The 14,676-nt window shown below is 37.9% G+C and overlaps 1 protein-coding gene across 1 annotated transcript in view; it reads left to right on the forward strand.

The window, feature by feature from the left end:
- Positions 1-14,676, forward strand: part of PDS5B (PDS5 cohesin associated factor B) — a 73,547-nt gene that overhangs the window by 33,320 nt on the left and 25,551 nt on the right. The window contains exons 6-14 of the mRNA XM_082221542.1: positions 755-881; positions 3,345-3,425; positions 4,563-4,703; positions 6,676-6,791; positions 7,924-8,018; positions 8,770-8,915; positions 9,824-9,975; positions 10,940-11,053; positions 12,499-12,580. Of these exons, the coding sequence (XP_082077668.1) occupies positions 755-881; positions 3,345-3,425; positions 4,563-4,703; positions 6,676-6,791; positions 7,924-8,018; positions 8,770-8,915; positions 9,824-9,975; positions 10,940-11,053; positions 12,499-12,580 (1,054 nt within the window). The remainder of the gene's footprint in view (positions 1-754; positions 882-3,344; positions 3,426-4,562; positions 4,704-6,675; positions 6,792-7,923; positions 8,019-8,769; positions 8,916-9,823; positions 9,976-10,939; positions 11,054-12,498; positions 12,581-14,676) is intronic.

Genomic DNA, 14,676 nt, shown 5'->3' on the forward strand with positions numbered 1-14,676 from the left:
ACAGCAGGTAGATTGGTTACTGGGGCAGGATGATCCGAACATATAACATTGATGCTAAGACAATTGCAATGGCTACCAATTTGTTCCCCATCCATGCTTTGGTGTAAGTCCCATTCTACTCAGTGGCGCTTACTTCTGAGTAGGCATATATAAGATTGCACTTAAAAAATTGATTTTAAATGAGTTTATAGTCTCTGTGTACCCATGCGCAGAACTCTTAATGACAACTCATAGATTATATCTTTATGGTCATGAACAGTTGCAGAAACACCATACTAAATATCAACCAAGATAGATCCCCAGATCTGGACATTTCTAGTCATAGTTTAGTAGTGTAATGTATTAACTTCACCTCCGCTGAGCCTTCTGTTTGATGCTAGAATTGTGAAAAACAAAAATTACAACATTGCCACTAATTTTACATCAGAGAATGACAGTGATAAATGGACTTGGCCACATTCCTTCAAATTTTTTAAAAAAGGTGTGAAAATATGTGTGACTTTTAATTCAATGATTTTGTCTAGTAAGCAGAATAGGACTTGGGATACCAGGATTCAAATGCCCCCCTCAGCCGTTAATTTCACTGGGCGACCTTGGGCCAGTCACCTATCTCTCAGCTTGTTGTGAGGATAGAACGAGGGGAACTCCTTGAAGGAAATGTAATAATAGTTTATTTTACTTATTTATCTTATGGCTGAACCATAGTGAATTATTTTGTGCTAATGAGCTGAAAATCTGTTCCTCTTGATTTCAGCAATGGTCATAATCAAAAGGTTCATATGCATATGGTGGATTTGATGAGCTCTATAATTTGTGAAGGTGATACAGTGTCTCAGGAGCTTTTGGATACAGTTTTAGTTAACCTGGTGCCTGCACATAAGGTAAGCAGTAACATTTCCCTAATTTCCTGGCGCTTCCGTTACTTTTATTTAGCATCAACAGGCATGTATGTGGCAAAGTTATAGTACAGCTACCTTTTATTCATGGCTCTGTAACCAGGGTTAGACTGCCAAACTGAAGCGATAAAGTTGGCCAAGATCTCCATCCCTTGTTCCCACTTCTTAGACAGAGATCAACTCTTTTTTTGTGAGAAGTTGGAGAACTGCATTTGTTTCAGCTCAGCGTTGCTTGAGTTTAATGGCAGATAGCACTGGGCAAACACCATTCATGTGTGTGTTTTCCTCTTCTGTCCTCAAATGGCATTGTTAGTAACTCTTCCATTCTAGAAAGAGGGGCAAGCAGAGCTGTGCTCCCTGTCGTGGCGCTTATTGGGATAGGGGAGTGCAGGCAGAAAAGCTGTGTGCAACTAGGCTAAGTAGGCAGATGGATGACCCTTCAGAATAATAATTTGTAAGGTTAACATTAACTAAATCATGTTAATATAAATGTTCATATTCAATTACTTGAGGTGTCTTGCAGTCTTGGAACATAAGGGTGCAAATCACAGTATTTCTCTAGGTCTCCGTTGTTCTGACTAGCTGTGTCTCAGCCAAATATTTGTTCTCTTCCTGAAGCTGATTTGGGAAAGAACAATTATGTTTGGGAAGGAAAGCTATTTTCCCAACGTTAGATAGCACAGGGAAAGCTCATGTTTCTACCTTTTGTGGTTAATCCTATCAATACTTCATTGCTCGGTCAAGAGTATAAAGACTGTGTGTATTTGCCATTTTCTTATTTGAGGCACCATATTTGGAGGACTGTTGAAAAGTTGCCTTGGCTACATGTATATTATTTCTTGTTGGTTTTCCCAGTTTTCGGAAGTGTAATTAGCTGTTTCAGATTTCTGGATGCAAAGAACTATTAATATCTGGAAAACACAAGAGTATCAACTGGCTTTTAATTTTTATTTGAAAGCATTACATCTTAGGAGTCACATGGTACACTTTTCAGTTAGTCATTATTAATTGATCTTGAAATGAAATTGATCTAGCTATTGTTCAACAGTATTTTATAACTGAATTTAACCTGACTCCGTTTTTCACAGGGTTAATTGAGTTAAATAATTTAATACCATCAAGGGGAAAAAAGCAATTTAAATTGAGTTTCTGATTTTCATTTTTGCATGTTTTGTGAACAAGGATGTGTGTTAACTGGTTGCTATAACAACTAAATATTCATTTGCAACTAAATAAAGCTTTTATACAACCTTGAAACATAATCCCAAACCTTTGGACGTGCAGCCCACATACACTGCAGAATTACACTTGCTTAGAAGCAAGACAGATTTTTGTTAGGCTCTTTCTGTATACATGCAAGGATACTATACAAAAACAATTACTTCAAAGGCTAAGGCTACAGTTGTATGTGCTTTTATTTACACACAAGTTCAGCTGAACAAAGTTGAATTTACTTCTGAGTAAAGTTGCATTAGACTTTGCTGTAAGTGTCCTGAACATTATTATTATTATTATTATTATTATTATTATTATTATTATTATACCCTGCCCATCTGGCTGGGTTTCCCCAGCAACTCTGGGTGGCTCCGATCCGAATATTAAAAACAGTACAGCAAAGCAAGAGTTGGTAATGAGCAAAATAGTATTTCTCAGTGGGACAGATAAGTAATGTTGGTGCTGTTAAATAACTAGACATAAATTGGAGAACTGAACACATTTCAGAAGAACAGGTAGCTGGACAGCATAGAATATGAGTACAGAATCTCTCGTCTGGGCTTTATAAGTGATCCTAGTGATTTATACTGTATAATCTCCGGAGTCCTAGCAGTTCTGGTGATTTGCTAGGAAGCATAAAACAATAAATAGTAATACATAACTTAAGTTTGTCAGTTGTAATGTTAAAATGTAGATTATTGGTCTGAAAAATAACTAAACCAAGGAAAACTGTTAGATTGAGAGATGGAAGATAGCAGAAACCAGGATTTATGGCCGACAGCATACACAGAAGTAAGTCCCAGAGTTCAATGGGACTTAACCCAGATAAGCACAGTGATCTCGAAGCTACCAACATGAGTTTGACCAAACTGTGGGAGGCAGTGGAAGACAGGAGTACCTGGCATGCTCTGGTCCATGGGGTCACAAAGAGTCGGACACGACTAAACAACAACAACAAAGCACATAGAGGATTGCAGCCTGCATAGTAGCCTTTTTCTGAGCTTTGAAAGTTTGACACTGCCTTGACCAACTCTATAGTTGTTTCTATATATTGTAATCATAGTGGGGTTTTTTGTGTGCAATGCTTGTAGTATCCTTTTTTAAAATCAGCATTTGTCCATCTTGTTTGTGAAGATTTGCAAAAAGCCAGTTACGTGAATTCACTTATTTGTATCTGAGCATACATTTAAAGCACACTTTTACAGCGTTTCCTGTCTGAAATATACCTTTCAGAACTTAAACAAACAAGCATATGACTTGGCAAAGGCTTTACTGAAGAGGACGGCCCAAGCTATTGAGCCATACATTACTAATGTAAGTGAGGATTTAAAGTGACTGTGCAGATGAAACTGAATAAAATGTATAATTTGATGATGACTAAGTACATGCATATACATAGAGTCAGAACCCTTGTTTAGAACCCTTGGAAAGCTAAACTGTTTCTATATGACACCAAAATAATAGTAACATGGTCTCTAGGCAGGCCTTCTCGGGGAAGGTATTTCACATGGAACACCACAGGAAAAGTGCACCCTCTCTTTCTCCAGCTGCTGCCTATCACACTTCAGATGGTGCAGGGATCTCGAGAAAGGCCTTAGATGGCATTCTTGGTCAATGGGTGTATTGATATGGCAAGCCAACAAATAATTTGGGTCCGAAGCTGTTTAGGGCTTTAAAGGTTAAGAGCAGTGCTTTCATTTGAGTTCTGAAACTTCCCGATAGCTTGTGGTGTTGTTTCAGTACAAGAAAAAGACAGCCTTTCTGCCAGAAATGAAAAAGACTGTCATAGCAGTGCTCTAGGCACAGCAGTGGTCCGCTGGAGAATTATTAATGTAGATTGTGAAATGTTTTATTTTCAGCTGTGTCCAATAATTGTTATCCTTTATTCTGCATAAATGTGGTTTCCGTTGCACGTACATTTTAAAACAAATTGAACAAAAATGGAATCCTTTGGGACAAAAGGGGGGGATATAAATGTAATAATAAATAAATACGATTTCTCTTACATTTGAAAACTCATTGCGTTAAAGGGCACTCGGAAATTTAGACTATGAACTTAAGTTGAAACTAGAGTAAGTCTCCTATGTAGGGTTAGTATGTTATTGTTTCCTGCAGTTAACTAGCTGAGTTACAGAAATCTAAGATAGCAGGCATTTGGGTAGAATGCTAGGTTAGTGGGCCTTCTTAAAGTACTTGTTAGCTTTCAAATGGTGTACTTTTAGAAATATGAAGAGCTAAGCTGAAGTTAAAAATAGCAGTTTGTTCTTAAGATGGGCTTCCAAATACTTCAACTGTGAGAAGGTAGTTACTCGGGAGTTTGGGGGTCACATGTTTGTCCTCTGGGCATTTTGATAGCCCTTTGTTGTGTTTTCCCAGAACAGCTTGGGATAGATTGTTGAGAGAGGCTGAGAAACTTCTTCCGCTGTTGATACATCTTGCTTTGTCTTACAGTTCTTTAATCAAGTGCTTATGTTAGGGAAAACGTCTATCAGTGATCTCTCGGAGCATGTTTTTGACTTAATTCTGGAGCTATACAATATTGATAGTCATCTTTTACTATCAGTTTTGCCACAGCTTGAATTTAAACTAAAGGTAAGTGTTATATCAGTTGTATCAAATCTGGATCCTTTGGGAGGTTGTTTCTGGTTTGGGGCAACCATCACACAACTTTTCATACAGCATGTTCATTGCACCTCAGTGAACATTGGTGCGTCAACTCCTTATGAGCGCCTTTTAGTTTCCCTGTAGCAATATCTAGCCCTTGGGGTTCTCCTCAGGCCACATCCTCTACCAAGCCACGTTCCTCACCGGTCTGTGGCCCCTGAAAACATAGAATTATAGAATTGCAAGGAACCCACAAGGATCATTTAGTCCACTGCAGTGCAATAATCCTGCCCACAGCTGTCCCTGGGTGGGCTAGAACCCCCAACCTTCTGGTTAACAGCCAGTTGCACTGACCCATTGCACCACATGACTTGAAGGGGGCCAGGCTGGAAAAGGCTCCTCACCTCTGCCCTGCAGCATTCCGGGTCCACTACCTATACGCAAAGCTGTAACTGTGTCCAGATGCTGTTTCAGTTGGCAAGCTGGTGAATTAATATTTCCCTCAACGCTCCGTATATCTGCTTGCAAAGAACAGAGGAGCACATGGTCGTAAATAATTTCTTTGTTGCCCTCTGCATATGTGGGATGAAAGCAGAGGAGCAGCGCTGGAGTATACTGAGATATACATGAGCAGCTGGAATGAAGAGGGGGAAAAGGAAATGAAACTGAAATCTGGTGTATATGCAGTCTTAACTTCAGCTAATGCCACTTTTGCCATACCTCTTAGCATTGGCCCTGCAGGCTGAAAAGGAGCGGGGAAAGAGCATGCAATAGCATCCATCTCTATGTTAGTGTCTATGACAGCGTTTGGACGCAGTGCTGAGCCGTAAACTATGGGAAAGTAGCGCAGACTGTGCCATGTAACTTGGAGCTCTTCTACTTTGACACTCCCTGCCTCCAGCAGGGAGACAAACCACAGAGCAATTGTCTTAGGACATATCTGAGCCAGCGCTCAGGGTTTGTTTTTCTCCAGACCATATTCTAAACTTCCCAGTTGTGGTTTGCTTGGGAGAAATAAAACAGGGGCACATGTTTGAATATAAGGCTAAACCAACCACCCTGTGGACTGTTTCCCTGCTGGAGGTAGGGAGGAGTGAAGCAGATGCACTAGCAGGCAGTGTATGCACAACTAATTTTATTAACTATACCTAAGCAAAAGTAGGACTAAACGGCCTCGGCCCAGTATACCTGAAGGAGCATCTCCACCCCCATCGTTCTTCCTGGACACTGAGGTCCAGCGCCGAGGGCCTTCTGGGGGTTCCCTCTCTGCGAGAAGCCAAGTTACAGGGAACCAGGCAGAGGGCCTTCTCGGTAGTGGCACCTGCCCTGTGGAACGCCCTCCCACCAGATGGCAAAGAGAAAAACAACTAACAAACTTTTAGAAGACATCTGAAGGCAGCCCTGTTTAGGGAAGCTTTTAATGTTTAAAAGGTTATTGTATTTTAGTGTTTTATTGGAAGCCGCCCAGAGTGGCTGGGGAAACCCAGCCAGATGGGCGGGGTATAAATAATAAATTATTATTATTATTATTATTGATACTCCTACTTAGAACTGTAGCCTTCTAATGCATGCTAGGTATACGTAACAAGGAGCAAGCTCCACTGAACATAATGGACCTGCTTCTGAGTAAACTTGCATGGGACTGGGTTTAAGTTAAGCACATATGAGAAGTATAATAAGTGAGTGATACCTTGGTCCTCAAATGGTATTCGTAAATTGTTTATCAGAGTCATATGGCTGGACAAGTTTAATTACTTCCCTTATAAACTGACTTTGTTGCTTGTTGGTTCATTTCCACAGCTATTATTTGCTACCATTTTAAATTTTAGATTGATAGATGTGTATGTTTTTTTTTAAAAAAAGGTTTGTTTGAGAACCTGTTTTTACAGTGTCTGTCTTGTCTGTCTCTTTCTCTGTGTATGCATTATATATTTATATTGAAATTTATTTTATTTTCCAGAGCAATGACAATGAAGAACGCCTGCAGGTTGTAAAATTACTAGCAAAAATGTTTGGGGCAAAGGATTCAGAGTTGGCATCTCAAAACAAACCACTTTGGCAGTGCTATCTGGGGAGGTATAAATTGTTTAGTTCCTTTACCTTGGGGATTAAATACTGAAATTTAATGTAGCATTTTGTTATTTTGCAGCATTTTAGACATTCTTTTATGTCTAATATGAGCTATAGATACATATGAATTCTTTGTTCTGTATCCTCTGAAATTGACATAAATAAAGCTAGATCTTCATCTGTGGTTCCACAAACCTTACAATTATGAACCGTCTTACTTAGTTTACTGCCATTAACTTCTTTCTGCTAACGTAGATTAATCTGACTCTTGCCAACACCACAACATTGTAATAATAAATTCTATGTTTATATTGGATTTGATTAATATTCAACAGTTGTGGAGCTTTCCAAGGAACAGTAACAAAAACAAGGCTTTAGACTTTCAATTAGGTGACAAATGCATATATTAATAAACATTTGCATGAAAGAGATGCATGCTTAAAGAGTATATCTTCCAGCTGATTTGTCCTTTGGTTAAAATGAGAAATAGGCTGTAGTATTACATTTTTAAGTATCTGTTTGGATGTAAATGGCCAAGCCTGATTTATCAGGCAAAAGTTGGGTAGCAGGTTAAGGGGGGAGAATTGTAGCCCAGTGGCAGAGCCACTCGCATTGCAGGCAGAAGGTTCCAAGTTCAATCTTGGCATCTCTAGGTAGGGCTGGAAAAGACTGTTGCTTAAAACCCTGGCAAGCTGCTGCCAGTTAGTGTAGACAGTACTAAGCTAGATGGAACATAGTGCATTCTATTGAACAGTGAATACCTTAGTAATGCCATAAGCAAGTGAAGCTTTGGATGTCAGATTGTATGACATTAGAAAGTTGAACAGAGGAGCTTCGTTGCCATTATAACTTTATTAATATTGGGTTGGATCCAGACTTGCCAAAGCTGGAATCAGCTGTTGTGTTTCCAGGCTCTTGCACAGCACCGTGAGATATCTTTTCAGAGTATTCTTCTACGTCTTTGTTATAACAGTTTACATAATACCTGTAGAATTCCTTCTGCTTGCAAATATCTGGATCTAATCCATCATGTTTACCAGACTGTTTATCTTTTGATTCTTTGAAGCAATAGGTATGGCATTTTGATGAAAATTGAAATGAGGGCTAACATACTGTGGTTTTTTGGTTTTTTAAACAGGTTTAATGATATCCATGTACCTATCCGCCTTGAATGTGTGAAATTTGCTAGCCACTGCCTTATGAACCATCCAGATCTAGCAAAAGATTTAACAGGTATCAGTAAATTGAGTTTGCAAAAGAAGAGGAACTCTTAGCATTTATTCTGTTTTTAGTAGTAGCAAAACAACAGCACTGTTTTTATAGTGCGCCTGGTTTTACAAAGCGCCTGGTTTTTGATATTTACTCCTGGTAGGGAAGCAAGCCTTCACACTCACCTGTGGCCTAATCTGACTAATACAGATATATTTTTCTAAGGCACTAGTTGGTCACAGCAGGGAAACTACCACTATACAAATATATAGTAAAAGATTAAGAAATGGGTCCCCAAATTCATGTTTGGGTCAAAAGTAGGTTCTGGGACTGAAAAAGTTGAAGATAACTAGTCTAAAGCAGCCTTCCCATGAAGAACCTATTTATTAAATTAACATCCCACCCTTCCAAATGAGCCCAGGGCAGCAAACACAGCTGTGATAAAATAATACCATTAAAATAAAAGCCTTTAAAAACAATTAAATGCTTCTGATAAGTCCTGTAGCCAGCATCTTATTCTACAACTGTTAGTGGACAAGCAAATATAACACCATAGTGATTAAATTAGCTATTTTCATGAATTAAAGTCTTTTGTTCCAAACTTATCAGATAATAACGGACAGCGAGTTTATTAAGAGGAAAATATTAAATTGTAGTTGTAGTGTCTCCCATTATGCAAGCTTTTGCCCTTCATTCTCGGGACTAGTGTGTCAGCATCAGTCTACGCCGTTTTAGGATACTCGATATATTAATTAGGGTGTCTTTTTTTGTACAGAATACCTTAAAGTGAGGTCTCATGACCCTGAAGAAGCTATCAGGCATGATGTTATTGTATCAATAGTTACTGCTGCTAAGAAAGATCTTTTGCTCGTCAATGATCATCTTCTTAACTTTGTGAGAGAGCGAACGCTTGACAAACGGGTAAGTCATTGTATATGTAGGTCAATTACTTGGAGTCATTGTTAGTCCAAGAGTAGGCAACTAATTCAAGCATGTTAAAAATTCCTTTCCATTAAGATTTCTCGCAAGAATTGACTAATTGCATATTTGCATACTGTGATTATCTGCCTTACCAGCACATATTTTTGCATTTCCATTATGAGATTGTATAAATATGAGAGTAAAAAAACAGTGAACTTGTTGTGAATACAGTGAAAGTTTTGTGTGCAACTGATTCCATTTTATGATCCACACAGAAGTGCCTTCAGGATTTTGTAATGTGTAAAGAAGTCTTTGTAATTATTTTGTTCTGCCTTAGCCATAGTACTTTAAACAACCCAATGTATGATTATTATGATTATTAGGTTTAGTGGGTTAGTTGAATTTATAATTTGTTCAAATGTCAGATTATAATTTGTTCAAATTTCTGTAGCACATCTTACAAAAAAGCAATGTAGCTACTTACTTAATCTTAGTGCATGAAGAGCAAAAGTATAGGGAACAAGCTTTATTGAACTGTGTATTATTATTTTTGGCTGTTGGTATATATATATAAAACAGTTAACAGCAAGAATGAATAAATCAGCATAATCATTACAAAGTCATTGAAGCAGCACCTAACCACTCATAAAGGCCTGGGGGCAAACACATGGGTTGTAGCTGGCACCAGAATAACAATAGAGTTGGCATCAGATGTACTTTTTGGAGGAAGACATTCCAAAGTCAGGGTGCCACTACAGAGAAGGACTTAGCAATTATAGTTTCCAGATTGTTTTGAAGGGCAGCAACACATAAAGCACATTGCAACAGTCCAGAATTTTGAAACGTGTATGAAAATATATTTAGAAACAAAGGCATATTTTGATGTTTGAGATATGTTGTTGTTTTAGTGGAGAGTGAGAAAAGAAGCAATGATGGGACTTGCACAGATATACAAGAAGTACTCCTTGCAGTCAGAAGCTGGAAAAGAAGCTTCAAAACAAATTGCCTGGATAAAGGACAAGCTGCTGCATATATATTATCAAAACAGTATTGATGATCGGTAGGTTAACCTGAATATATAGATTAGGAAGTATTCATCCTTTTGCCTTGTGTGAGTATGCCTGCTGACCAATAGCAATAAAGTCAGAAAAGAACACAGCTCATTGAGTCTAGGAGGGCATTCAAACAGCAATTCCAAAGTCTGCACTGCTTTTGGAACTTGGAATGTTAAGTGTACTGAATTCTCTGGCCATAACTCTTTCGCATTCATAGAAATAGGTGTGATATTCATACTTGGCCTACATAGTTTGATCAAATGAAACTTATATCTAAACTAAGCCATAGGGTTCTTATATGGAAAACCATGATTTCCAGCTATGTGAATTAACTTGCTTAAGCCTAGAGACTTCTTGCAGGCTCCTCTGAGGAGGATATTGAAAGACACTATTTTAAAACAAATCTTGGTCTGCCCTTTTTTTCTAAAGTTGAGGTCTTATGTTTCATAATGTGGTTAGTGGGAGCAAGATAGGATCTGAAATCATGGTTTTAACCTGGTTTGTTCTCAACAAAGTTTAAGTAAGGCACAGTTTTTCCAGTTCAGGCATCATGGGGAACTGTGATTGGTTTAAAAAAGATAGCTTTTGATAAACACATATGGTACTTCAAAAAGGAGAAGGGAGAGCAGAGCATGACAGACTAGGACTGCAATCTTATAAACAATTATCTGGGAGTAAGCCTCAAATCTTCTAGAAGCTTGTTCACCTGGCAAAAACAATAGTTGCTATTTACATCTGAACCAAACCATTGTGTATTTCTATAGATCTTATAAATATTTTAAATAAGTAGCATTCTGTTTGTACCATTTCATTACTAATTTTATTTGTTAAATTTGACTTACTTAGATCAGTTTGGTATTGATTTAGTTTTTATGTGCACTTAATCATAGTGGAAATTTAGAAATTTGCTTTAGTAACTTCAGTCTTGTTTCATATAACATAGACTTATTATTGACTATCTCTCTTTAGACTGCTGGTGGAACGCATCTTTGCTCAGTATATGGTCCCTCACAATTTGGAAACAAATGAAAGAATGAAATGTTTATACTACCTTTACGCCACCCTGGATTCAAATGCTGTTAAGTACGTTTTACATGACAAATTTGGAACTAATAACGATGTTTGCAATACTAATATAGCTAATAATCTTAGTGTGACAGAATTTTTGCTTGGATAATATCTGGATACAGACTGTGCTCAGTATTTAGTAGGTTAAGATTTCTATCAAAATCCATCCTTGAACATGAAAGAAGAGAAAATGGGAAAGAGACCTTGCTACATATTTCATATTTTTTGACCGTTTACTTTGATTGTGAATTACAGTTTTCTCAGGCTGTTTGGTTCTTCCTCAAAGTATATTGCAAATATATTATGGGTGGAACAGAGTTGAAACTGGTTTATTTCGTTCTATATTTGGAGACAAATTGGCAAGGCTAAAATGAATTTGGTTCTAGTCTGCCCCACATACCCACTATTTCATGATGGGTGTCATTAATTATTGTCTAATAGGTATTAGCATCTTTGGGTACAATTCACTTAGAAAACAATAGTGATAGAAATTATAGGATAATCCGAACTAGCACTATGTGCAAAGTTTTAGCTGCTTCTCTGTATCAGAATTTGTGTATAAACACAGATACATTTGTATAATGGCACTGATATTGGCAGTTTTATTTTCAGTCCCTTTCCAATGATCTCTGACACGAGAACTAGTGCGGTATAGTGGTTAAAGTGTTGGATTAGGACCTGGGAGACCAGGTTTCAAATCCCTTCTTAGCAAGAAACTCACTTGGCTTGTCCTAGTCTCTCACAGCCTAACCTACCTCACAGGGTTGTTGTTAGGGTAAAATAGGAAGGAAGAAAATCACATGTCCAAACTTCAAACTGCCTCCCTAGCTGGTATCTTGCTTTTAGTGGGTGGTAGTCAACTAACTTTTCCCCAGAGTAAGCTCATGTGGGTGAATGAATATGACTAAATCGTAATGGTCTGCTCTGAGTACAGCTTCACTGAATATCACCCAAAGTATTTAAATAATTGAAGGGAATGGATTGATAAAAAGCAAGTTGAAAGAGGAAGTCAATAGGGACCAATCTTTCCAGAATGCTTGGATGGTATTCAAAACTGCAGTAATAGAAGCTCTACAAGAATGTATAAGGAAAGCTGTGAGAGGATACAATCATGGGTAATGAACAGAGTTAAGGAAGTTATTAGAGATAAAAAAATGGAAGTGTCATCCAAGTGAGAGGAAAAAAGGGAACACAAACATTGCCAAAGGAAATGCATGCAGACAATAAGGGATGTAAAAAAGCCCCAAATAAATGAATCCGAATAATATAAATTTTGCTAACGGCATTAAAGGCAAGAACAAAATATTGATAGTTCTTCAGCAGAAGAGTAGGCCTTAAAGGCTTATAGCCAGGTGAATTGTTAACTGGAAGTTTCTCCCTATTCATAGTGCTAACAGTTTAGGAAGTTGCAGTTATGAGTACTGTATCAGTTATTTGTTTCTTTATATTTTAACTATCAGGGCACTAAATGAAATGTGGAAATGCCAAAATCTACTGCGGCACCAAGTAAAGGATATGGTTGACTTAATCAAGCAACCCAAAGTAAGTTTATTTCGTTTTTAACTTTTGTGCATACTACAAAATACTTAGTTCATGCTAATTCTTGTAGAAAGCTCAGTATTCAACCGCGGTTGTGAAACTGCTATCCCTTTTAAGAAGCATCAAATAAGCAAAAGGAAAGTAGAAATTATGAAGACTCTTAAGGCAGCAATTATCCCATTTAGCCATTGTCTATTTCATTGTATGGGACAATGACAATAAAGATATTGTATATCGTCCTTTTAACATGTTATTAAATATGTGAGAGATTAGGGTGTTTTAGAAAATAAGAGCATTAAAAACATTTATTTAATTGTGTTTACTAAGTTTTATTATTTCATAACAATAATAAAAATAAAAGGACTGTCAGTTGACTATTGAACTGGACCAGGGAAATCCATGCTCAGATCACTGCTCAGCAATGAAGTTCACTGAATGACCTTGGGCCAATTCATTGCCTCTCAGTCTACCCTGAGGATAAAATAGGCCGAGTGGATGAGAACCATGTATGTGTTCCTTGCAGGAAAGGCAGGATAACAATGAAGTGAGTGAATGAATGTGCAGTAAATATCCCTATTAATATTGGCTCTGTGGTAAAGACATCTTTCTTACAATCCAGGACAACCATAAGGTGTCAAACTAAATCATACTTGGAGTAGACCTATCAAAATCAATAGATTTAACTAACTTCAGTCCATGGATTTCACTAATTCTACTTTCAGTATGACTTATTTCAGGGGAAGGTAATCATTTTCCTCTACAGGACAGATCATGATCAGGATCTGCCTAGTGGGCCAGATTTCACAAATGAGTGGCTCCACCCACCTGTAACAATTCCCTTTCATTCTGATCTTAAGTGGGAAGAGGGGAGGTTTGCAGAAGATCTTTTGAATCTCCCTCCACCTTTAAGATCAGAGCTGTTCCTTAAACTACTGATTTCCTTTTCTTAACAAGCTTTCGGTGTACATCTGGATTTACTTGTCTGTATATTAATCTGGAAGCTTTGGAAAGAATGTTTCTGTACCTCTAAGGTTGAAACATGCTTACTTTGGCAAACGAGAGTTTACAGACCTCGAGATGAGGCTTAACAGCCCAAGACATCCAAAGAGGCTTAGGGAATAATGGGAGGAGGAGATGTGGTTGTTAGGAAAAGGGTTTTTAAAAACGGCTTCTTAGGGCTTTTTATATGAAAGACAAGTAAGGAGGATGTGATAGAAACTTATAAAAAAGGGAGAGATTTCTTCACCCCTCTCAACATTAAAACGAGGGGTTGTATTTTACACAGCGTATGATTAATGGGGTTTGCTGCTGCTGCTGCAAGATTTTGGTGATGACTTTGTCTTAGATGGTTGACAACCAGAAGTGTTGGGCTTGTTCCCTTGGGAAACAGGATGGTGGTGGACCTCTTGTCTGGGTCAGTATGGCTCTTCATGAGAATTTTTGTTTGCTTGAAAAGACATTTAAATGGCTCTTGGAGAGCTTGTAGTGAATTAAAAAGAGAACTGTTTTAGCAGTTAAGACTTTGCTTTCCTTCAAGGCTCAGTTGGAAATTAAACTGCTCTTAGGCTAGGATGAACATAACCATTGGTTAGTATAGTTCATCCTTGTGTGAGGTGGTAGCCTGAATTGAAGAAGAACCATTGGCCCTAGACTTGCTGTCAGCTTTTCTTCTTCCCAAGTGGAGCTGTTGTGTTCAAAATAGCAAAAGTGATAGCAAAATGTAGCTCTGCTATTTAGGGCATGGAGTGATGCATGGATATGGACAAGACATTTGCGCGTCAAAATTTGACGGACGTGTTGGAATGCATCCCTTGCCTCAGAATTGTATGTGTTGCTATGGAGCCATTATTGTTTTTCCCCTCATCCTGAAACATTCTTCCTTAAGATTAAGAAAGTAATATGTGGAATAATTTCAAATTTCTGTTGTCCCTCTATAGCTCCCCATACTAGAGTAACTATCAAAGCTTTTTTTAAAGAAATGGTGTTCTTCAGTCTATTAAGCAGCAAAATTGTGGTAGTAATGGCAACTCGGAAGGAGCATGTTTTCCATGGGATTGTATATCTAAATCTGTGATCTGTGAAAGGGTCTTTAAAGCAGA

This window comes from Podarcis vaucheri, assembly GCF_965113315.1.
Source record: "Podarcis vaucheri genome assembly, chromosome: 4".
In the NCBI taxonomy this organism is placed as follows: domain Eukaryota; kingdom Metazoa; phylum Chordata; class Lepidosauria; order Squamata; family Lacertidae; genus Podarcis; species Podarcis vaucheri.